Source organism: Drosophila tropicalis, unplaced genomic scaffold (genome assembly GCF_018151085.1).
Source record: "Drosophila tropicalis isolate 14030-0801.00 unplaced genomic scaffold, ASM1815108v1 contig_593, whole genome shotgun sequence".
NCBI classification, from domain to species: Eukaryota; Metazoa; Arthropoda; class Insecta; order Diptera; family Drosophilidae; genus Drosophila; species Drosophila tropicalis.
Genome location: NW_027173070.1, coordinates 3,864,627 through 3,888,984, shown reverse-complemented (window position 1 = coordinate 3,888,984; position 24,358 = coordinate 3,864,627). Strand labels below are relative to the sequence as shown.

The 24,358-nt window shown below is 35.2% G+C and overlaps 2 protein-coding genes and 1 long non-coding RNA gene across 10 annotated transcripts; 1 reads left to right on the top strand and 2 right to left on the bottom strand.

The window, feature by feature from the left end:
* Positions 1 to 205: 205 nt before the first annotated feature.
* On the top strand, positions 206 to 23,790 carry ATP8A (ATPase phospholipid transporting 8A1). 7 transcript variants are annotated; one of them, XM_068291984.1, is made up of 12 exons: positions 7,379 to 7,549; positions 12,623 to 13,349; positions 15,087 to 15,213; positions 15,289 to 15,472; positions 15,534 to 15,694; positions 15,782 to 15,979; positions 16,044 to 17,418; positions 17,484 to 18,290; positions 18,362 to 18,615; positions 18,704 to 18,802; positions 22,602 to 22,684; positions 22,981 to 23,790. In XM_068291984.1, exons 2-12 carry the CDS (start codon positions 12,854 to 12,856, stop codon positions 23,076 to 23,078), a joined length of 3,882 nt encoding a protein of 1,293 aa, XP_068148085.1. In that variant the 5' UTR covers positions 7,379 to 7,549; positions 12,623 to 12,853; the 3' UTR covers positions 23,079 to 23,790. The 7 variants fall into 7 exon arrangements, with proteins under 7 accessions (XP_068148088.1, XP_068148085.1, XP_068148086.1 ...); XM_068291985.1 differs by lacking the exon at positions 22,602 to 22,684 and adding an exon at positions 21,783 to 21,814; XM_068291983.1 differs by lacking the exons at positions 22,602 to 22,684; positions 22,981 to 23,790 and adding an exon at positions 20,423 to 21,697.
* Ser8 lies at positions 3,696 to 4,552 on the bottom strand. Its single transcript, XM_068288538.1, has one exon. It carries the CDS (start codon positions 4,524 to 4,526, stop codon positions 3,741 to 3,743), a length of 786 nt encoding a protein of 261 aa, XP_068144639.1. The 5' UTR covers positions 4,527 to 4,552; the 3' UTR covers positions 3,696 to 3,740.
* On the bottom strand, positions 5,995 to 9,491 carry LOC137578282 (uncharacterized). Of its 2 annotated transcripts, XR_011032570.1 has the most exons (4): positions 9,352 to 9,491; positions 8,747 to 9,117; positions 6,421 to 6,514; positions 5,995 to 6,117 (listed from the first exon to the last, which is right to left on the bottom strand). It is a non-coding gene; the product is annotated as an uncharacterized lncRNA (long non-coding RNA). The 2 variants fall into 2 exon arrangements; XR_011032569.1 differs by lacking the exons at positions 5,995 to 6,117; positions 6,421 to 6,514 and adding an exon at positions 7,612 to 8,113 and having other exon boundaries at positions 8,181 to 9,117.
* Positions 23,791 to 24,358: the final 568 nt, after the last annotated feature.

Below are 24,358 nucleotides of genomic sequence, written 5' to 3'. Positions count from 1 at the left end.
TAAATTTATAATTCAATCAGTTAATTGATTTAATCCCTAAATCAGCAGATTTAGAGACCCGAAACGAATTTTTACTTGTACCCAAATACAAATTTTGCGCCCATCTGCCATACACCCTGTACAATAGGGTGAAAAAATAGGGGCTGCCAGCATAATAGGGTCAACAACAGTGTGCACAATTCCGCAGAATAGGGTGAATAAAAACTAAACAAATAAGAGCAGCTACATAAACTAAACAAGCGACTAAGGTGTAAGAAGCCGACAAACGTTAATCTCAGTGTAAAATATATACATATGTACATAAGAAGCAGCATCAAGTGCGCCTTTTCCATATTTTGTCTGCTTATCAAGTAAAGTAATCGTGAATTTGTGATGCGGTGAGATAAACACATACATACACATGTATACGATTTTATGCAAATATAGTGCGTGTGTGTTTGTGTGTGTGCTATTTACAATAATAACAATGTGTACTAATTGTGCATAAGAAGAAGCCAAAGAAGAGCAAATGCATTATGCCTGCCGTGTCACGTCACTCACGACTTTCATATCGCCGCAATGAGTTCATCGGACCCGGTCTTTTAAATTCCAGTAAGTAAATCTTTAAATTTAGTTTTCAATTCATTTACAGTTAACCAATGGTTTGATTCATTCAGTTATTAAGGTCATGGAAATATACTTGTTTTTTTTTTTGTATTAATTAATTTTGTAAGAATTATTGACAATTGCTTAAAGCCTCCAACTAGATAAGATAGCAAAAGATACAAATCCAACCTCATTTTGTTCTACCTTGTGACTAAAATAAACCATGAACAATATTAAAGCTACAAAATGTCGGTGTTTTACAATACTTTTTGCACTTTAGCATAATTAATAGTTATAAAAAAGAAAAATGTTTCAAAAACTTTTATTTGTAGGTATGTTCCACATGTCGTATGTGTGATATGATTTTGAAACTTGTTGAGCTTCATGTTTAGTCAGTAGGCTTACTTATAATTAGTAATATTTGTTAAACTCAAGCCGACTAATATATTTGATATTTATATATAGAGAGTATATATGTACATATATATGTATATACTAAATAAAATTAATAATTTTTGGAATATGTGCAATATACTCTTGATGGTTTTAGTTATTATTTACCAGCCAGATTCGGCAGGGATATGGTGTTCTGGGCTTGTTATTTTGATTGTCTTCAAAAGTCCTTAACAACTTCCCTATCATTTTTCTTTTAGTAAGATACGGAATGAACTATCAGAAGAAACGAAGGTCAAAGTGGCTGTCGGGTAAAATTAGTTTATGTTGTACATCATGTGTAATACTTTGAGACATTTTCTAGGCCACGAATACATACATTGTTCAATAAGTATCTTTCCACTCGCTCCTGTTAGACATACTTACTAAAAAAATTAAAAACATATACATAGAAACATTTGCCACTGCGACGATAATTGAGTCCCAAAACTTTTTTAAAGTTCATGTCCATCTGGGTATCCTTTTAATATTTCCATCTATCAACAATAACAACATGACCCCCATCCACCAGCAAAAAGGGGACTTTCACTTCGTGCTCGTCGTTAAGGACCGAAGGACGAGCTTATTACCGAGTACTGCGTCTCTGTGTCTCTCTGTATGTGTTGCCTCTGACTCTATTTCTGTGTGCAGAGGATCCGCAGTTGGTTTTTGATTTTCGCGTGCAATGGACGTGTATTGTCGCGTCCTCGTGGTCGTCGTGGTGGTCGCAGTTGACAAGCAGGACACAGATTTTCCACATACACAGACAGGCACACACACAAACACACCCTTCCTGGTAAAATCCATTTAGGGGAAAAAAGGACAATAACTGCAACTGCAAACAGCAAAACTCGTGCCCCCCTCTAATTCTATTTAAACTAATTTGCATACGTCTCTGTGTTCGATAATTTGAAGGTTCCGCTTTCAATTTGTTTATCAATAATTTATAATGCCATGAGGAGGAAGATAGCTAGACTCTCTGGGGGGAGAGAGAATGAATTTTTCAAGTAGATTATGGATAAGAAAGCCACTCAAATTTAAAGAGTGAAGCACTTTTATTTATAGCTTGTAGATTTACTTTTGACATTGTATTTGCCAGGATGTTTGCATGTTTTTGTTTTTATTTTTGCCCATTTTGTTGTCTTTTTTAATGCATATGCGTGACTAGGAAGAAAAACGAGCCATTTCGCTTTTTCGAAATGTCAAAAAAGTAAAATGAATTTTTGATTTCTTGTCGAGTCGAGTAGTAGGTCGGGTTTTCTGTCGTTTTAAATTGGTCGCTGGGTCAGAGGGGGGCCAGTTTGCTGCTGTTGCTGCAACAGGAAATGAAATTTCTAGTGCCAGTTGTTTTAGTTCTCAACACCTGTCTGTAACTTGGTGTAAGTCAAGGCTGTGTTGGAGACGAAAAATGGATAAAACCCACCCGACAACTAACCGACGACAGAGGTTAAACACCTTACATAACTAACCGAAAGGATTTTTAAGAATCCCAAGTGCCTTGATGCCAAAATAAAAGAAACCACAACCAACCAACAGCAGAAAACAAAAATTAACAAACCGAGTGCCTATAAATTAGACCACTTTATTAAAACACCTTAAGTGCCTTCAAAACATGTCGGGATCTTATCAACGTCAGAGTCTAGAGCTGCATGATGGCGCTCAGGATCATAATCATCTTGGTCATAGTATTAGCAATATATCAGCCTCATCTATGGGCAGTCAGAGGCGTCGCCAACAGCAGAGAGCAGCGCAGCATCGTCAAGAGTCATGGTTTCGTCACTCAATGCCGCCGGCAGTTAATCGTGATTTTGAATCATTGGAGCATTTGAGACCGGAATCAACAAATGGCCTCGATGAACAATTGGCCGCCTCTGTGTCCAATTCGAATTCAAACAGTGCCACCTTATGCGGCAGTCGCAGCATACATTTAAATAGTGCGAATAGTAATCTAGGATTCATTGACTCTGATACACCAAATACCCCAGTGACCCCCACAAGATCAACATCAATGTCGATGCAACAACAAGCCCAAGCTTTGGGTACATCGGTGTCCAACTCAGTAACCGGTTCAGTATTAGCTGATGCTACCCGCCGTTTAAGTCGCAAATCGCGTAATCGTAAGGACTCAAGAGGTTCCATTCTCTCCAGTCGTAGTCGTGCCTCGACTTTAGCTTCACGTGGCCTACGGATGACAGCGTCGTTTTTACGTAGAAAACGCGCTGAATATGAAGGTAAGTCAGTCGGAAAATCTTTCTAAATAGAGCTCCTGTTTACCATTCCTTTAGTCATGGCATTTGGATCAATAGTCTAGTCGCCAAGATGTCTGACTCCTTATTATGTACCCTGCACCCACAGGGCAAACAAGGGGATATTATAATCACAAAAGCACCGATTTTATAAATAAATAGAAAGTATCACAGGGTAAACGTGACATGAAGAGACTACGTTTGTTCTTATGTTATATAGTTGCTAAAGGGAACATTCATCCGCATTTGCCTTTATTGCTTAATGCGAGGTATAACCAAGTCGGTTTACCGAGTTTCTGCCATGATTTGATTATGTACATATTTGTTCTTTATCTGAGAAGGAAAGGGAAAACGTCTTTCTTGACATCTCTTGAAGCTATCTCTTGATGGCCTAAATATTTAATATTAAATATATTAAAATTGTTCGCTCCGTTAAGTGCTAAAGTCAGTTTTATTGTATAACAATAATAAAAAATATTAAACAGTTTTTTGAGCTGCCAATATCCAATCTCTAAGTTCGGCCACATTGGCATAAACACCAGGATAGTTGGCCAAAGCGCATTCTGTGCCCCAAGAGACGACACCAACCAGTTGACCATTCAAGACGAGAGGTCCACCAGAGTCGCCTTGGCAAGAGTCTTTCTTATCCGCTGCTGCACAAATCATAGTCTCTTTGATTCTGGAGCCATAGCCGTATGAAGAGCTGGCACATTGTGAGCGTCCCACAATATTGGTGTCAATATAACGAAGCTGACTGGACAGATATCCATCATACGATGTTGTACCATAGCCCGAACATCTTGCTGCTCCACCATGTGGTGGAGTTGTGGTGGCCAATTCAATGGCCTTCATTGTCGAACCCAGAGACAATTTCTTTGACAAACGCAGCACTGCTATGTCATTTAGAAAAGTGCTAGCATTATATCCCTCATGAATTTTATAAGCCGCAACAGAGAAAAGAGTACCACCTGAGGAACGATAACTTGAACCAGCACGTACTTGAAGAGTGGACACCGACTTGATATCCTTAAAACAATGAGCCGCAGTCACAATGATTGTATTACTAATGATGGAACCACCGCAAAAATGTTTTCCCGAATTTTGCAATGAAACTTGCCACGGGAACGTTGTAATTGCAGCGAAGGTGCCACCCACAATGCGTCCATCCAGTTCCGATTGGGGCTCTACTCCTAGAGGAATCACTGAGCCATGGGCAAAACTCACAAGGAGTAGGGTAAAAGCGCTTGTAATTGCAATAAACATTTCTGCAATGTTACTGAATGGTCAACTGAAGACACCCCAGTGTCTTATATACAGAACGTGTTTCCGCTGACCGATTGATTATCAATGTTTGTTAGATAGAGATTAAAATCTATGACCATATATTAAGAAATCGGAATGCAACTTGTAAATTATAATGGTATTAAATATCAAAATGCGCGCATTATTCTTCCAATTGTTAAGTGATTATTACCTGACTATTATCTTTAATTTACAATACATGGCAGATCGCACATTTTAACGATTTCGCGTGACGTTTTGCCTACATGTTATATATGCCAACTCACTGTAAATTTTAAGAGATTATTTGGGGAAGATCAATAACTTGCACAAACCCTTTTCATTGATAACACAAAATTAAATACATATATTTATACACGTAATTGGCGAGAAGGGAAAAACACACAGCCTAAACACATTTTTCTCATAAGGTAAACAACTTTAGTAAAATTGTCACGTCGACGAAAATTTTTATTATCTTTTGGGATGTTAGGGGGAGGGAAGTTCCTTTCAGGCTATTGAAAAGGATGACTTAAATTCGTCTTGCGGGTACCTCTACGCCATTCAGTTGCTAAATGAATAAGAACTTTTAACTCCTGGATAAATAAAATATAATATCTCTTGAACTCACCAAGCTCTCGTCTGGTAGCAGAGAGGTTTTTTCCGTTTCCACTTTCCAATTCTCACTATACGTAAAGTATTCAACAATCCGTTTAAATGTCACTTGTTTTCTTGGCTTAATGCTTTCACTAATACCATCATTTTCATTGGTATTTCTTGAGATAAGTATGGGCTTTGGCGTAGCCTCTTCAGTCATGGTTCAAAACAATAGCAAAATATAATTCCTCAATATTAGGTAATCTCCAATGAATTATTGTGGGAAAGAACAAAGATTTGAAAGTTAAAGAAAAGGGTATATAAAATTTTTTAAACAATTCCATAGCTTTTTGGCTTGAATTGATAGTTTTTCGTTATATTAATCGTACTATATTAATTTATAGCATTATTCCATCAAAATGGCTTAAACAACTAGGCTATATTCACTATACCAACTTTCCTTGCCATTTTACACTTTCATGCAATAGTTTCAAGTTATGTTTATGTTTGACAAAAAAAAAGTTTACATAAATAATTAAAGTTTTAAACAAACCCGCTTAATTTTTAAATTTTGCACATTTATTTTCCTTATTGAACACATTTAGCCCATACTAAACTAGGCTTATGTGAAGGCAACAGTTTGAGGTTTTGCCTATAGTTTGCCATTAAAGATAAGATCTTCAATTGAAACGATTTAGTTGATTGAAATAGAAAATTTATAGCTTTACAGTGGATTTTAGGGATGGGTAATTTAATTCCCCTAAAATGACAACCAATTGATTTGACATTTACTTTTAGTGCTTTTTATTAAACCATCCTGTGTTGTACCTGTGAGATCATCGATTTATATGTGTTTTTTCTTGTTTTCCATGACATCATCATCATCATCTTCTTCTCTATCGGGGTTAGTTGCGAGACGTGGCTCTCCTAATGTGCACGACATGAGATACCGCATTAGCAGTCAAACGTGATTGTCCTGCAAATTGTTAAAAGGTTTTTCATTTTTCCTTTTCTTAAACTTGATAGTTTTCTATCAATTTAGGTGACATCACTAAACCTACTTAGAGTCCTTGCCTTCTTAAGATAGTGTAAAAGTGAAAAACATTTTGTCACATTTTGTTAAGTGTAAGTAATTGCTTTTAGATTTAATTGTGAGTCAACTTTTATCAGTCTTGTAATTCATTAATTTGAGTTCCGTATTTACTGATTTATATCTAGTTGGAATAGTAATGTAGAAAGCAACTCTCAGCATGATTAATAACTTTTGAACATAAGTTACCTATGTAACTAGCTTAGTAATTGTCTCGCAGGGTGTGGCATCTGTTAATTCCATATTAGTTAATGCGAATTTTTGGGTGTAGCCAGGATCCCATCTAAAAAAGGCAATTAGCGTTTGGAAAATTACACACAATAACAAAATCAATTAGGTTTAAACTAAGTTTTGTTGACCATTCAAAAAATAACCAGCTATTAAGGCCAGCAAAATGGAGATTACTTACTTACTACTAGTTAGTAGCTATTTTACTATTAAATTTAGTCGTAATTGATTTTAACAACTTTGAAGAACATTTGTTTAGTCTTTATTAGAACTTTATGTTCTTTGGAAGTAAGATTAGTAGTAGTTGTTGATATAAATCGGAATAAGATTAGAAATGTGTCAAGAGGGATTAATAAAAATATAGAAAAATTCCGTATTAGGAATCAAAATCTGGTTTCGTACCAAGTGATTAGATTACAAATTTTTGTACCAATAAATTATCTGGTGATTCAATCAAATTTTTTAAATAAGGCACAGTTGAAATGCCAATTAGTGTTGTCATATTAAATCTAGTCAAGTTGTCCCTGCATATTGGCATTTCTATTCAGGTATCCAAAGTTGTGTTGATTCATGCTTCATAATATTACTATAAATACTTAGGTTTTCATGTAATAAAGTGGTCAGCTAAAAGATAAATTGATTTGTTGATTTTGATTAGGAATCCATGTATTTACCTTTTCGTGATTCTAATATATAATTTTATTTTATGAAGACATGGTATAACAAAAAATCACTTCACAGTGATCAATTGTGGACCGTTAACAATTGATTGATATGAACTAAACATTTTATTTTATTTTGGATATGGCAAGGTAATATGCCTCTCCGGCCATATGGCAACGCTATTGGTTATAATATCCACAAATGAAGTGGTGGTGCATATTCCGCTCTCCCACACGGTCATACACTTGATGGCGGTTGTTTTGGTTTTGGTTTAGTTGCCTGGCCGTACTCAATAGCAAAACGTTGTTCGTTCGCACTATACAGAGCGGGCGCGTGCGTTTTTAACGACCGGTTCACCGAGACTACGTGTTGAACGAATGCGAATTAAATAAATTTATTTATTTAAAAAAAAAAAAAGAAATAATACGTAAATAAAACCAATTTAATGTTTGTCTGAAAATAATTCGCGTCGACGCAACTTCTATTGTTCTATACATATAACCTTAGGTCATTAGGTTACCCAAATGTTCACATACAAAAAATATACATCCTCTAATATACTAGTTATTTCTCTTTTTACGAAAGGTCAACTTTAATCATATTACGCTAGTTATAAATATATAAATCAGAATGTGTGTATGTATGTATATGTGAAACGATTAAATCTGGTCACAGAAATCAGAAGGCATGTGAAACAAGAAAAAAATGCCGCCAAGATTAATTTTCATACGCCATGTGGGCCACACACGATAAGTTCTCTCCAAGGAGTTACTTCGTATATGGATTTAGAAATTAGCAAGAAATTTCAAGCACGTGGCGTCGAGTGGTTATTATAAATTGTATGTTTGTTTATTTTTTTTATTCTTTTTGTGACGTTTACCACCATTAAATCCCTCTCACTTTTACTCTTCCTATCTCTCACTCAATTTGTTGCTCGTGTCTTTCGTCATTGCTTAGAAGATGATTTGTATACATAAGTACAGTGGAAGCTCTGTTTAGATGGACAGAAAGAACTATGTCTCAATTAAGCTGACACATTAAGTGAATTTTCACTGTACCTGTGTTGTGAAATTGTTATTGTACTGTACTCTCATTTTGACGTTTACCGTTATATCCCCCCCTTACAATCTCGTTCTCGATTAGTTGCTCTTTCCTTTTTGCACTTGCTTAGAAGATGATTTGGATACATGCTTACATACTCTCTTACTTACGTATGTAAATACATACATACATACATACATCTTTATGTATTTATTTTACATTATTGTGATATTGTCATTGTGATATTGTAATTGTTGTTTTTTATTTTATTGAATGTTGTTCAAACTAGTTTTTTCATGTTTTGTTTTCGTCATCTGTTTTCCCTCAATTTCAATTCTGTGTGTTTTCGCACACTTTGTTATTGTTGTTTCTTCTGTTTCTTTTATGTTCTTTGCCGTTTTTTCTGCTGTTGTTTCATTTGACTGTTGTTTTATCGCACATTACCACAGACAGCCGCCGCGACCGTTGCACACTTTTCAGTTGGTGGATATTTGCATTTTGCAATTGCAAAAAACGTTTTTTTTTTCTTCGCACCTTGAAACAAAAAAGTCGAACATACGCCAACTTTCTCTCAACTACTTACTCCATCGTGTTCGTCTCTGCCTCCCACTTCAACGCCCACATCGATCATCTCTGACTTCATGGATATGTTGGCTTGTCGTCAAAACAGACATAGATTTCAGTTGAGACTTGAAGGTAAATAAGAGTGACTAAAATAAAATGTGTTTTATTTGTATCCAGTATTCGTCATCGTTTGGCATTTGTCATCTCTTCCCCGACAAAAGTTAATTCGCAGCTGATTCAATGTTGTTGCCAAAAAATTTATCCCAAAAACATAGCGGCGGCCTTTGTAGAAAGTTTTGCTTTTTTTTTTATGTTGCTCTCGCTCTCCGTCTGTTTGTCTTTTGTTAATTTTCGTCACTTTTGCTTTCAATTGCCAAGAGTGGCATAAATCTTGTATAAATTGTGAAAGAAAAAGAAATGGAAAAAATATGTTCATACGAATATATGTACATATGTATGTTTGTATGTTTGTATGTTTGTATGAATAACTGCACATTTTCTTAGAATAAATTTCGTCTGAACTCGATGGAAAGAGGAGTAGTGGAAGCAGAGGTGAATCTAGGGGAACCCTTGCCTCGGTCAGCGTAGAGAATTTCACAGTGCGCCGAAAAATCATTTGCTTACCGCTTTTTCGTTCCTGGGAAGAGTAAAGGGTCGTCATTTGTTTGGTTTTTTTTTTTATATTTAATGGCCCACAGAAAATGACAGAGAACTGTCGATGACATCGTCGGCACAATCTATTGTTTTCTGGTTGATTGCCAATAATTTTGTATCGATTTGATTTCGTACAATTGCCTTACCCACCCACCTGCCCACCTTCCCCCCGCAACATTCTAACAACTATGCAATTTCAGTGACTTCACTACGAATACATTACACATGATTGTGAATTATAGATGACACACTCGTAAGGGGTCTGAGTAGAATCTAATCATCTTTTATTTAATTCTTTACTCTACACTATATACATATGTACACACATTCTACATTATGTGTATTTACATTTAAAGGTAGAGAGCGGGAGCGAAAGACAGAGCGGAATGGTTATCACCTTTACCTGATTAGTCAATTCCATTCGTATATTGTTAACAATGTTTTCAATGCATTGCATTGTGAGCGACAATTTCTCTGTGTGTGTATTGGTTAGTATCTGTGTGTTTACTCAACTGTCTTGAGTATAAACCTTAACATTAAGTCGGAAAAGGGGAGCGGTTGTTGACTTGGGAATACCCTATATCGAGATGGAGGGAATATTAAATTTTTACTTACTTGCTTATTGCAAAGATTCTTTAAGATATGCGAAGTATCTTATTCCCTTTTCATTTTTATTTGCAATATTATTAACTAAATTTATTAAAAATAAAGTCGATACAAGGGTCCAGGGCGCCAAAATTTCCATCTTTTGGCTTATATTTACTTTCAGATTACATTAGTGACCAAATAGATTATTAACAGATTTATAAAATTTATTTTATTTGCCCTTTTTAGTCCTTTCAAAAATAAAGATTCCCAAAAAATCCCATTGATTGTGAGTTAAAGAATAGAATAGAACTGTAGGTAATATTGGATTTTGATTTAGAAATTACCATTAAGAGGTAAAATGTCGTTATTGGGGACGGAAATTTGCTCCTTTCCTTTTCTCCTTCAAATTTTATTAATTATAGCCATATGTCGTTAGTAGAGTACCAAAGACTAATTACAGACGTGTACTAAAAAGTTTAGCTACTTTTAGTTTATAGGAATCATTATAGAAATATATTATAGAATCATCTTAAAGCAAAATACATTCTTGTTCTTAGAAAAATATATCTGTAGTTTTCAAGATTAGCTAATTTGCTGCAAAATCAATCACAAAGTCACAGTAGCCTCTTTTTTGTAAGTGGGTACATCTGGTTTTCAGGGTGAGCGAGCAAGTAACATTTATTTACTTAACTTTTTTGCTGTTTCGTAAGTCGAGATTGATGCGGCCGGTACAGTCATTTTGTGGGAGTAATAAATTTGTCATGTAAAAATGTACAAAAATTTAATACATGTAGCTCTATAAATTCCTAAAGAAAATGTGTACACACATACATATGTAAATATATATGTAGGTATATTTTTCTTTTTGGCAATTCTAGAAACAAGTAAATATGTTTGGAATGAATCCAAAATACTTCTTTCATACGGACATCTGTATGTTTATATTTCTATATATTTTTAGAATACACTTTTTATTGCGTCGCATATGAGATATATGTATACATATGTGTATGTACATCGACATTGTAAATATGTATCTCTATCTATATGTCTGTCTATCTATCTGCAAATAAGCCAAATAGCTTTAGCTTTTATTTGCTTTTCAATAATTTAGGTCACACTCCAATGGAAGTTGGATTGGTAATAGTAATTCAATTGACACTGCGGGTTTCCACCTACTCTTATAAATATTTATAGCTAATTTTGTTAGCTTCGTCCAAGTGTAATATAAACAAGGCCAATAGGAGTTCATTTTCTTTTCTTGACTCAAAGTAAAATGCAAGGCGACGAATACGATGGTATCAGTAAGTTGGAACAATCGATATATGTATGTATTTAAGTAGTTTGTATTCCTCTTAGAAGGTTGTTAGAATTAGCTTATTTGTTTTTCGTCTTTCTAATGTAGGATTTTTTCGATCCCATAGGGAATATGTTGCAGTTTTCTGTTTCCTGTTTCCTGTTTAATTGCAATGCTAGACAACCCTACATGTATTAACTTTGTTTATGCCATTTACATACCCCGCATAGCTACATATAGGGTATAAACAGACTTTACTCATTTTTACTTATGTGGGTTGTTGGTGCTTTTTGCATAGTAGAGAAATCCCCCATCCTAGAATGTTTAGCTTAATCGAGTATTTAAAATAAAAAACTTCAATTCAAACATTAAAATTCAGGATCATTTCGTATATTTTGAAAATCAAATTTTCTGGGTTTCGCCTTTTACCAAATATTTCTGTGGAGATGAAATGAAATTGAATCGAAATTTAATTTTTTATCCGAATGTCATGTTATCTCAATACCATTATTGTGATATACCCCAATAGCCAAAAGGACTCGAAATAATGCAGTGAATCATCTTCGTACTTAATAATTTGCCAGACTCTAATTCATACCAACTATACTGGTACTAGTTTTCTAATAAATCGATATTATTAGATCGTTGTTATTTATTCTAAGTTTGTTTATTCCGATGTTAGATTGTATAAATTATCGTAATATCCATATAAGCCCTATTAGCTCTAGGTTTTTTATTTAGTTAATTAACTCTATATATCTTAGAATATTTATGATACCCTTATAAAATATGAAAATTATTTATTAGAAGTTTGCTCAATAAAAAGAAACCACAAATTGAGCTCTAATTATTAGAATATTACGGGGTTTTTTTCCAATGGCGGAACGAATGGCAATTCGAACCGAATGGAAGCATATTAAGTACAAGGTACTTAAAAGTCTCGACGTCACTCGCACATATGTAGAATATGTACAGTTATAGCCAAAAAACACGTCATTCCGGTTGGTTAATAATGGGTACATATGAACGGAATGTATACAACCCTCCCTACATATGCAAATAGAATTACTTTGGGGGTCTCTATTTCTTTTTGTTTTTGTTTTTCCAAACAGACAATGAAAAGCATTTTATGTTAGTCGTTGACTTCCGCTTGATTATAGACGAGGTCATTGTTCTCTCTCACTCTCTGTCACTCTATCCCTTTCGTGTCCAATGCCTTGGGGGTTTTTCTACCTTTAAATTTACCTGGCGTGCGCGCAGATATGTCCCCACAGGATTGAAATGGAAACAATAATTATATATTGTATGCGGCAAATAGTAATCTACATTGATTTCATGTGAATTTTAAAACGACAGAAAAAACAGCAACAATAAGGAAAAACCCAGTAAACTGGTTATATATAATACATGTAAAAAAAAAAAACAAACTTTCTGTATCTCAAAATGTTTGCAAAATTCAAGTTGCATTTAAAAATCGCATTTGCGACAACGTCTAACTAAGAAATCTAAAAACAAATCTAAAATTTACGTGGATAACAACGACGAATTAAAGTGTGAAAAACAAAGTGTTTGTAGAATCATGTTAACATGTCAGAATCCAGTCAAAATAAGCGAACAGAATTTGGCCAAAATACCAATGGCAACAACAACAACAACAACAATAGCCACAATCATCATAGAAGCATCAATAGCCAGACAACAAGTCAAGTCTCAATTGCCCAAAATCCTACGGGCGTAGTGCAACAGGTGCAAAGTTGGTGTCAACGTGGCTGGCGGCGTTTAAGAGCAGAGGCTCTAAGACGTACAGCAGCCACAGGACCAGCTGCAGCTAACCCACCACCAGGACCACAACGAACGCCGTCATCATCGAGCAACTCTAGAGATCTAAATGCCATCGAAGTTCAAGACGGGGATAGCTCGTCATTAAATGATAGAACAGAGCCAGATGGTGGCATAAGGCCGCAACGTTTAGGCGGGAGCAAGCCCTCAAATCAATCTCAAACACGAGCCCCAACGAATTGGATAACTAGCTCGAGGCGTTTGTTAGCGAAAGCCATTCAGCGTACATCCAGGATAACTAAAGGTGCTTAGAGCTAATGTACTTTTATTTTCTTTCCCCTATTTTTTCTACTTTTCTATTGTGAGTCTCTCGGTGACAGGCGCACGCGCTCTCTAGAGATTTTTCGTATTTTCTGTTTTGCTTACAGCTTTCGCATTTACCCCCCAACACACACACATACGCAGATATGTATGTATATACTTTTTATCTGTGCAGCAGGAATACCTCTACTTTCGATTTGTGTGGTGGCTTACTGAACGAGTTTTTGCTACGCATCCTTTGGTCCTTGTTGTTTCGGGGGCATATGCAGCAGTGTCGTCTTTCAACTGAGCTTAAACGCACACGCACGCATTAACGCAGTGTCCTTGCCAGGACTAAAGAGAAAAATATATTTAAATAGAAAAATCAGAGTGGCATTTTAAATTATTTATAAATTGTGACTTTATTGTAGTGAATCAACGTTTTCTCCTTAAAAACAATTAAAACCTAAAACTTGCATGCAAAAATAATGCCCAACACATGACAAAAGTGTGACAAATCGATAAAATTTTGCACCTTAGTTACAATTTACTATGAAGGCATTCGACCGAGAAATCGAAAAGCCAAAAGATTGTCTTACATTAAAGACTTTGGAGAGAAAAGCAAGTTGAAAAAGTCTTAACTACGATGAAGCTACTGAATAAATTCTACTGAAATCGAGTGAAAAATTCAGATTATAGTCTAAGGATTATAAGCGCAAGCGCCCTAAATCTCTATAACACTTCGTCACGCCCTATATACGCCCACTTGTGGCATTAGAGGCAACCTGGGATTTCCTAGACGTAATACGAATCAAACGCAGGCCGGCGAAAGTATTGCCTTTGTGCCCGTTGGTGAACACGACGACGGCAACGACAACGACGACGAAGACGAGGAAGAGGACGAGAATCTCCATGAAGTGGCCGAAGAGACATCTCTAACACGCAGGCAAAATAGAATGGCTTTTCGTAATGTTTACAAGGCACTGCGTATGCGTTGGAGTCGTAAGTTGTTTTTTTTTAGGTTTCTCAATCTAGTAGGTTGGCCTCAAACAAAAAAATTATTGCTTTGGTTTCTCAAAATTCTCAATCGGAAGTGACGGAGAAAAATGTTTGTTGCCTGCCCGCAAGTAGACCCGGCCAAGGACTTGGGCAAACTTCTCAAAAAACATCGCCTTATACCAACCGTGATCAAATGTGAACCGCAAACACTTATTAAAGTACTTTATCCCTGCGATGTAAGGGTACAACCAAGTGGTCTTCTAAGTCCCAATGTGGTACGATTAGCACCCATTATCAGATGGGTGGCAGACCCGCATAAATACTATACTCTGGCCATGATTGAGCCAGATGTGAGCCGTGATAAACGTGATTACTTGCATTGGCTAGTGGGCAACATACCAGGTTGTGATGTGGTACATGGGGACATTTTGGCAGCATATATAGGAGCACAACCTTCGGTTAATACGGGCAAACATCGTTATCTATTTGTGGCCTATAAACAATATTGTCAATTGGATTTCGAAGAGGCACCCATGACAGTGAAACAGAATGAAGAACGTTTTAATTTCAATATCAATCGATTTGCTAAAAAATATGCTCTGGGCAATCCCGTGGCAGCAAATTTCTTTCTATCCGAATTTGAACATGATGATTTTGATCTTTAGAAGTGAAAAAAATACATATATATTATATTAAAAGATGTATATAAATTTATGGTATTATTTATTTATATCCATTGCAGATGATGAGGAGTTCACCTCATCGGCTGGCTATGATGGGGGTGATGATGGAGAGAGGCGTGTCATAGCATTGAATTCACCTCAACCCGTAAAGTATTGCAATAATCGCATTACCACAGCTAAATATAAGTAAGTGTCACTAGAGATAAGTTAATCGTTTAATTGAAAAGGATTAAACGTCTTTATATTTAAATGTATTTACAGTGTTATAAGCTTTTTGCCGTCATTTCTGTTTGAGCAGTTTCGACGTTATTCCAATTGCTTTTTCCTTTTAATTGCATTATTACAACAAATCCCAGAAGTATCACCAACGGGTCGGTATACCACATTGGTGCCATTAATATTTATATTATCAGTTAGTGCCATCAAGGAGATCATTGAAGATATTGTAAGTCCAAGGGGTTAACTAATTTGAATCTCTTTGATTGATTGATTTTGTTTTTGTTTAGAAACGTCATCGTGCTGATAATGAGATAAATCATCGTTTAATTGATCGATTGGAGAATGGCACTTGGAAAACAGTTCGTTGGTCCGAGCTAACAGTGGGTGATATCATTAAAGTGACGATAGATTCATTCTTTCCCGCAGATCTTATATTGCTATCTTCTAGGTGAGTTGGTGCTGGTGCATCTAATTAGAAAAGGCTATAAAAGTTGTGTTATTTTTCGCAATGATTGGCAATGATTTTTTTTTCCAGTGAACCGCAAGCCATGTGTTTCATTGAAACGGCTAATTTGGATGGGGAAACTAATCTAAAGATACGTCAAGGTGTTCCCGCTACGGCAAAGATGTTGGAAACAAAAGACTTGGCACAATTGCAGGGCAGAATAGAATGTGAATTACCCAATCGGCATTTATACGAATTCAATGGGGTGCTTAAGGAATATGACAAACAGTGAGTTAGTTTAAACCCCCTTAGTGTCTTAGTGCCAGCTAATCTCTTTCTTCGATTTACTTAGACCTGTGGCACTTGGCAATGATCAGGTGCTGCAGCGTGGTGCCATGTTACGGAATACTTCTTGGATATTTGGTATCGTCGTCTATTCGGGACACGAGACGAAATTAATGAAAAACTCTACCTCAGCACCGCTTAAGCGGTCCACAGTCGATCGATTGACCAATACACAAATTCTAATGCTCTTCATGATCCTCATTTCGTTGTGCATAACGAGTGGCATGTGCAATTTGATTTGGACACGTGATCATGCCGAAAGCGATTGGTATTTGGGTCTATTCGATGATTTTAAAGGCAGGAATCTAGGCTACAATCTACTGACGTTCTTCATTCTCTACAACAATCTCATACCAATATCGCTGCAAGTCACTTTAGAGTTGGTGCGGTTCCTGCAGGCCATCTTCATTAATTACGACATTGAAATGTATCATGAAGAATCGAATATGCCGGCCATGGCCCGGACCTCCAATCTGAATGAGGAATTGGGCATGGTCAAGTACATCTTCTCAGACAAGACGGGCACATTGACTCGCAATGTAATGATATTCAAGAAGTGTTCGATAGCCAATCATGTGTATCAACCGGAACGGACACCAACAGAGTCTCAGCTGGTGCAAAATATTCTATCGCGACACGAGAGCGCCAAAGATATTGCAGAGTTTTTGGAGCTACTATCCGTGTGCCATACGGTGATACCGGAGAAGAAAGAGGATGGAACAATCATTTATCATGCCGCCAGCCCAGATGAACGGGCGTTGGTTGATGGAGCACGTACGTTTGGTTACATTTTCGATACCCGTACCCCAGAGTATGTGGAAATCAACGCTCTGGGTGAACGACGACGTTACGAGGTCCTCAATGTGTTGGAATTCACATCAACAAGGAAGCGCATGTCCGTGATTGTTCGTACACCAGAAGGTCGTATCAAACTCTTCTGCAAGGGAGCCGATACAGTTATTTATGAACGTCTCTCGGCGAGGGATCATGCCTACAGAGATGCAACATTGCAGCATTTGGAGGAATTTGCCTCGGAGGGTTTGCGGACTCTTTGTCTAGCCACGGCCGATATACCCGACGATGTTTATGCAGAATGGCAGCAAACGTATTACAGAGCGGCGACCGCCTTACAATATCGTGAACGTAAAGTTGAGGATGCAGCAAATCTAATAGAGATTAATTTGCGTCTATTGGGAGCAACTGCCATTGAGGATCGACTGCAGGATGGTGTGCCAGAGACAATCGCTGCTCTGCTTGATGCAGGCATTTATATTTGGGTACTCACAGGCGACAAACAGGAGACAGCCATAAATATTGGTTACTCATGCAAGTTAATTTCTCACTCCATGGATATTCTAATACTAAACGAAGAGAGTCTCGATGTAAGCATACATTATCGAAATTTGTATGTTTATGAAATAATTTATATATTCATTGCTTTTTACAGGCCACACGCGATGTCATACATCGGCATTATGGCGAATTCAAGGACTCAACTGCTAAAGATGCAAACGTTGCTTTAGTTATCGACGGCAAGACTTTGAAATATGCTTTAAGCTGTGATTTACGTGGAGATTTTCAAGAACTTTGCCTTATCTGTCGCGTGGTTATCTGCTGTCGCGTATCGCCCATGCAAAAGGCCGAAGTAGTCGAATTGGTTACACAGCATACAAAAGCAGTGACCCTAGCCATTGGAGATGGGGCCAACGATGTAGCCATGATACAGAAAGCTAACGTGGGCATTGGCATCTCAGGCGTGGAAGGCTTACAAGCAGCATGTGCATCTGATTATTCAATTGCCCAGTTTCGTTATTTGCAACGTCTTCTCCTGGTGCATGGAGCTTGGAATTATGCCCGAATAAGCAAGCTAATCCTTTACAGCTTTTACAAGAATGTCTGCCTGTATGTCATAGAGCTGTGGTTCGCCCTGTATTCGGGTTGGTCTGGCCAGATTCTGTTTGAACGCTGGACTATTGGTCTTTATAATGTTGTTTTCACGGCCCTACCACCCTTTGCTATGGGACTCTTTGAGAAATTTTGTACGGCCGAGACAATGATCAAGTATCCGCTACTCTATAAGCCATCACAGAATGCCAAATTATTCAATGTGAAAGTATTTTGGATATGGATTTTCAATGCCCTGCTACATTCAGTGTTTCTATTTTGGTTACCTATGTGCGCTTATAAATTTGAAGCCATTTGGAGTGATGGCAAGACAAGCGACTATCTAATGCTGGGCAATATGGTCTATTCGGTAAAATTAATATCAATATATGTATATCAAATCGATTAGTTTTAATATGTATTTTCTACGATTCCTTGCAGTATGTTGTAGTAACTGTTTGTTTGAAGGCAGGACTCATTACCAGTTCATGGACCTGGTTAACCCACATATCAATTTGGGGTTCCATAGTCCTGTGGTTTATATTCCTCATCATTTACAGTCGCTTTTGGCCAACATTAAACTTTGCGAGTAATTTCGCTGGTATGGATATACAATTGCTAACTACACCAGTTTTTTGGCTAGGTCTGCTACTGGTGCCCATTACCACGCTATTAATCGATGTGATTTGTAAACTGTAAGTGTATTTAATAACTAAAACATGATATACATACATACATGATATACATACATATATATTAATTATAATTTCTGCTCTGATTTAGCATACATAATACTGTATTTAAAACGCTAACGGAAGCGGTCCGGGAGACCGAAATCCAACGCTCTGATCCCGCACAAGTCATGAATGAATCGCGCTCTTCGTAAGTATTTTTAGTCTCATGTCTGACACTAGATCAATAGTTATTATTTAGTTTTGAGTTTTGTCTCCCCCCTCTTTCATTTTTCTGAATGGAATTGGAAAAAGTATTATCTATAACAAATACATCCTATTTAGTTTTAATCTAATTTTCAATTTGAATTGTTGCGCATTTCTACAACAACATAAAGAAAAAATCAAAAGCGAAACCCCAGAATTAAAAACAAACTAAAATTTCAATAGACGACTCCCTTAATTAAATGCAAAAAAAAAAAAAATAATCCCTTCTATCTCTACCTTACACATACTCTGCCTAATCGTTGTTCTATTTTGCACACTTTTCTGTAATTGAAATTTCTATTTTTTTGTTTCTTCATTTCTATAGTGTTTGTTTTGGTTCATTATACCATTAACTACTTATTCGCCCTGCTTTTCATCCAAACAAAAAAAATAAAAGAAACCCAGTGTCCAAAAGCATGTTTAAACATTCCTACTACTTATGCATACTATATACATATATACTGTATGCTGTATACATATATAGATGTATTTGTAGTTGTTTTTTTTTTCTAATTGTAATTGTAAAACCCAATCAATCACTTGTTTGAATTGTGTTTGTTTAAATATCTGTCTTAGACAACCAATTAGTAATATTGCAAAAGTTGCTCGAACTATCCTTAGTATTAAACACACACAAACACACTCGCACACCCACACAAACCACCCACCAGAACCACATACACCCAGCCATAACTAAACAATAATGTAATTAATTCCAATATCTGATGAGAATATTAAATGAGGACTACACTGTTAACTAAATACATACAGACATAAAAACACCAAAACTGAATGTGTACATAAACATTGAAAGAAATAAAACCAAATTAGGTTTTATTTGTTCCAAGTATATTTAATGCATAGTGTATACTTAGTAATTACAATTATCTAGTTTTAGTTAAACAGAAAACAAATAAAAAAAGCCAAAAAATTGCTTTATTTTTGTCTGTTTTGAAATACTTTGTTACACTTACATACAATACAAAATATATATAAATAAAACAAATACACACCATAAACATAAACTATACATAGATAATGTGAAATCAAATGTGAATTTTGTTTGTTGTACAAAATCTTTTGTTAATGTAGTAACAAATGCAATTGATTGTAGTTGTAATTATTAAACAATTAATTGAGCAATGTTATTTTGAATGCAGTAAATTGTTGAATTGAATCAAGAAAAAGTACATATATATATGTAATTTGTGTAGAAACAAACACAATTTTCTATTTACAAAATGAAAATGAAATGCAAAAATCAAAAACAATAAATATTAAAATCAATTTTCCACCATTTAATGAGCAAACATCAACAAAAACAAAAAAAAATGCAAAACAGAAATTTCCAAATTGTGATATCTTCATTATCTTTCTCTCTCTCTCTCTATCCTTCTCTATCTATTGAATTTGTATTTGATATAAACACACAAATCAATCAATCACATTTTATTATATTTAACTCTATATTGAAAATCAAACATACAATTCCCGACCCTCCCTTAACCACACCTTCAATCAATTAACCCTAATCCTATATGCACCTTCCGTGTGACCTTATTAGGGACTCTGGCTTTGGATACACGCTTGGTAAACTAATACACTCCAGTCATATCCTGTTAACGCCAAAGCGTTCAAAGACGACCACCACAACAGGACGTGGCAGCGAAAAAGCGAGACCGAATAGAAGAAGTCAACTGGCATCGCAAATTACTTTAAATGTGAATCATGCAACGAATCCTCAGTTAAGAGTTGAAAATTTGGAATTTGTTGAGGACACCGTCGAGCAGCAATACTTTAGGCAAAGACAACGCTGGCGGGCTGGAATCCCCACAATTGTAAGACTCAATGCTGGAGGAAGCAGTGCCAACGTCAGCGGCGGAGAGAATGACGACAGCAATGAACCCATGACTACTCTTCACATTTAAATAAGCATACTTTGTTCACTAAGTTAAGTATTGGGGCTGTGGCTAGTATTTAATTAGAATTATGTGTATTATAAGATCAAATCGAATAGTCAAATTCATATCACTTTTGAAATCAAAACGAAATATTCATTTGTGTATGTAAGGCGAGAGAAAGGGTATTACTTAACTCTATGTAAGCTCTACCAACTGTGATAGTGTACACCTTAAACAATTATTTTTTGTCAATTTTGCGAAACAATAACAAAGAAGCATCAATTTTGAAATGTCTTTGCTCTTTGAATCTAAGCGAATGGAATATCTAAAGAGAGAAGGACTACTATTCCACTAGCCTTATTTAACGTGTAACATTTATGACTATGATTTAGTTAGTTAACAAAACTTTTAAGATACTTGAACAGGTTGTAATTTATATAGATACATATATTTGAATGGAATCTCTCAAACAAAACTGCGAGAGGATATACATAAATTGTTTGTATGTATGTATGTATCTATCTATATGTATGTTTGTGTGTGAATGTATATTCAATATTACTAATCTTTTTTATTTTAAACATAACTGAATGGGTAAATGGATCTTGCACCACAATCTTCTCCTCTCACATAGTCCCAGTTTATTGCATGTTGCATCGAGCCCAAAATGCTTAGGCCGATTGAATGAAGGACTCTTTGCACTTTCTTTCTCTTTTTCTTCTTTTACTTATTGCAATTAAATTCGTATCATTTGTTATGTATGTATATGTATTTATTAATTGCACACACACTTACAAACACAATCAATAAAAAAAGTTATACAAAATTAACACATCCACAACTAAAATAGCCTTATTACGAAACATTTACAATTAAGTAAATATTACTTACCATTACTGATAACCATAATTAATATACAATAAATAAGCAATACAAAATACGATGATGAAAATCTCAAGAAATATAATTTTCCAAATATGTTTTGTTTAAACAATTTTTATGAAATTTTGTGTGCCCGCGCAGTACTATGTATGCCTTGGGATCGATTATTCGGTGTAAGTAAATCTCAAATTGTGGACCAGAAAAGTTGGTCCATACCCAATCATGCACCCACACACACACACACACCATCACACACATTGTCATTCTAATAATCAATCACCATGAGGTATGAGTACAAAAGAAAGGACGAAATATAAATAAAAATATTTTTTTTTTGCATTCCAAGCATTTTTTTCCAGTAGGAACTCTCTCACTATATTCATATATATATATATATTGAAAATAGGAAAACAGACAGTCCAAATACAAATAATTTTGAAACACCTTTTTTTCCTTAGACCATATGGTTTTTATTAATTTTTTTTTAAATTTTCCTAACTTGTATATCTTATATATTATATATACCTATATATTGTACGTAGTTCTTTGGAAGATGTAACACTCACATACATCTCGTAAAAAAGAAAAAGTTTTAGTTGCCAATTTTATACTTTACTTTTATGGTAGAAGGCTCAAAACAACAAACAAAATCTAAATATTATGTAAAATGTTGCATGTTTCCCCTATTAAATTTGGTAAACACCTTTAAAAACAAAATCCTTCCTGTACATCATAACAAATCCTTAAAGTGTCATCAACTCAATAAAATGTAATTAAATGAAATAAAATCCCATACTCCCCCGCCCTAAAGTGCTAACAATTCAAAATGGAAAACGAAATGAAAATGTCTATTTTAAAATTAGTTAAATTTTAAATCGAAACACAAATTCCTTTACTAAAAACAAACTTGTTGCCCCCCAATCCCAAAAAAAAAAAAAAAAAAAACAATTAACTCTACAGATTTACTGAAACTGCGAGGCTGCTACGAAATGTGTTTACCCGTCGTGCCAATACAAGAGTCGAAACGGAAATAGAATTATCGCGTGAGTACCTATAAACAAAAAAAATACCATAAAGAAAATGATATTCAGTTTAGTTGTGTGGGCAGTGCGACAAAATACAGAGGAGAAGAGTGATATGTATGTAGGAGTTAGTCGGGGATACTCACCACATCCTCAGAAACCACACTACACCACAGACATACATAAACACACACATTAAAGAGTCAAAAGATGCCTCCTGAATTCCTGAAAAGAACCACCTAATCCTTAACCTTCTCTAACAGCTTTGAGCATTTCTTATAGTACAACATTTTAATTTAATCGTTTCTTCCCCTCAGATGGTTATGCATTTTCTCAAGAGGAAGGTGGAGCTGTGCCACAGTCAATAGTTATACGTGCCTATGATACGAATTTGCCAAAACCGGAAGGCAACTAAGTGAACATGGCAAATGGAATTGGCTAACCACCGTAAGGGAGGAAAAAAGGAATAAAGCAAATAATTATTAATAATAACTTATTCATGTATATATAAAAACCAAAAAAAAAAAAAGGAAAACGTCAATATTTAAAAGAATATCACTTATCATATAATTGTGTATGGATTATGTATGTATGTATGAATATGTTCGTTTTAATCATTAAACAAAAATAACAGGCCCATCAACACACAAAAACACATCAGAACTCTTTGTGTCTTAATTATAACACTTTAAAACATCAACAGAATCTAATTTCTAATATATGATAACTTTGTTAAGTGCTATAAATAACAAACCATATACATATAACATTTTTTTGTATCCTTACCTGTTTGTTATTTATTTTGTAAGCTCAATAAGAATGAAATCAAAAACAACATATTAAATCATTATTAAGAGGCTCGCTCTAATGTACCCCCTCAAAAACCATCTATCGCGATGCTTTTGTGATACGCGAATACAGACTTTGCATTCTTTTCAAACTAAATCTAAGTAAACTGAAAAGTAAAAACTAAAAAATGAAAAAACAAACGAACATTTGTACCTACAACTAAATAGTACATTATTGTGAATTCGAACTTACATATTGATGTCTGTAAAACACTTCTGTATTTTTTCACTTTACCATTGATATTCATAGGAAATAAAAATATACTTATTACTTATAAATATGTATAAACCTATTTTACTTTATACAAAGATAATAGGGAAGATAATGTCAAACTATACTCTACTTTTCCTTTCTATGGTCCATTGGTATGCCCAAATCGTTTATACTATTTATTTAGACGTTCTAAGTGACATTTGGTTTAATAAATTAAACTGGCACCAGGATTGAAAAGTTGTAAGATGAGCTTGTAGCCAACTAAATGAGTCCATTTGTTGGATATTCTTAAAGAGAACTTTCTAAATTATGGGAGCGGAAGTGGGCGTTGAAATAAATTTGAAATAAACTCGCTTACATACCAAATTTTAATTCAAAAAGTGCGCCAAATTCCCAATCCCTCTATTCTGTTAAAAGTTCCCTATATTAAACAAAAGTGGGAGGCCGGTTCCCTCTTTTTTTATCCTGTTCCAACTATTTGATGTTCTTTTATTTAAATTGCTCCCTAATAGGCGCAATTCCAATTAATTAATATTATTTTTAAAAACTATCAAAGAATCAAACTAACAGATTTTATTATAAATTCGACAATTATTTGTCCGATCGTTGGGAAATCAGAAAACGCTAATATTT

Bases quoted from the DNA above. Each gene is read 5' to 3' on its own strand.
- Ser8 (XM_068288538.1), bottom strand. From the start codon at position 4,526: ATGTTTATTGCAATTACAAGCGCTTTTACCCTACTCCTTGTGAGTTTT.
- ATP8A (XM_068291983.1), top strand. From the start codon at position 12,854: ATGTCAGAATCCAGTCAAAATAAGCGAACAGAATTTGGCCAAAATACC. The intron at 15,214-15,288 runs GTAAGTGTCACT...ATGTATTTACAG, and splicing joins ATTACCACAGCTAAATATAA to TGTTATAAGCTTTTTGCCGT. The intron at 15,980-16,043 runs GTGAGTTAGTTT...CGATTTACTTAG, and splicing joins CTTAAGGAATATGACAAACA to ACCTGTGGCACTTGGCAATG.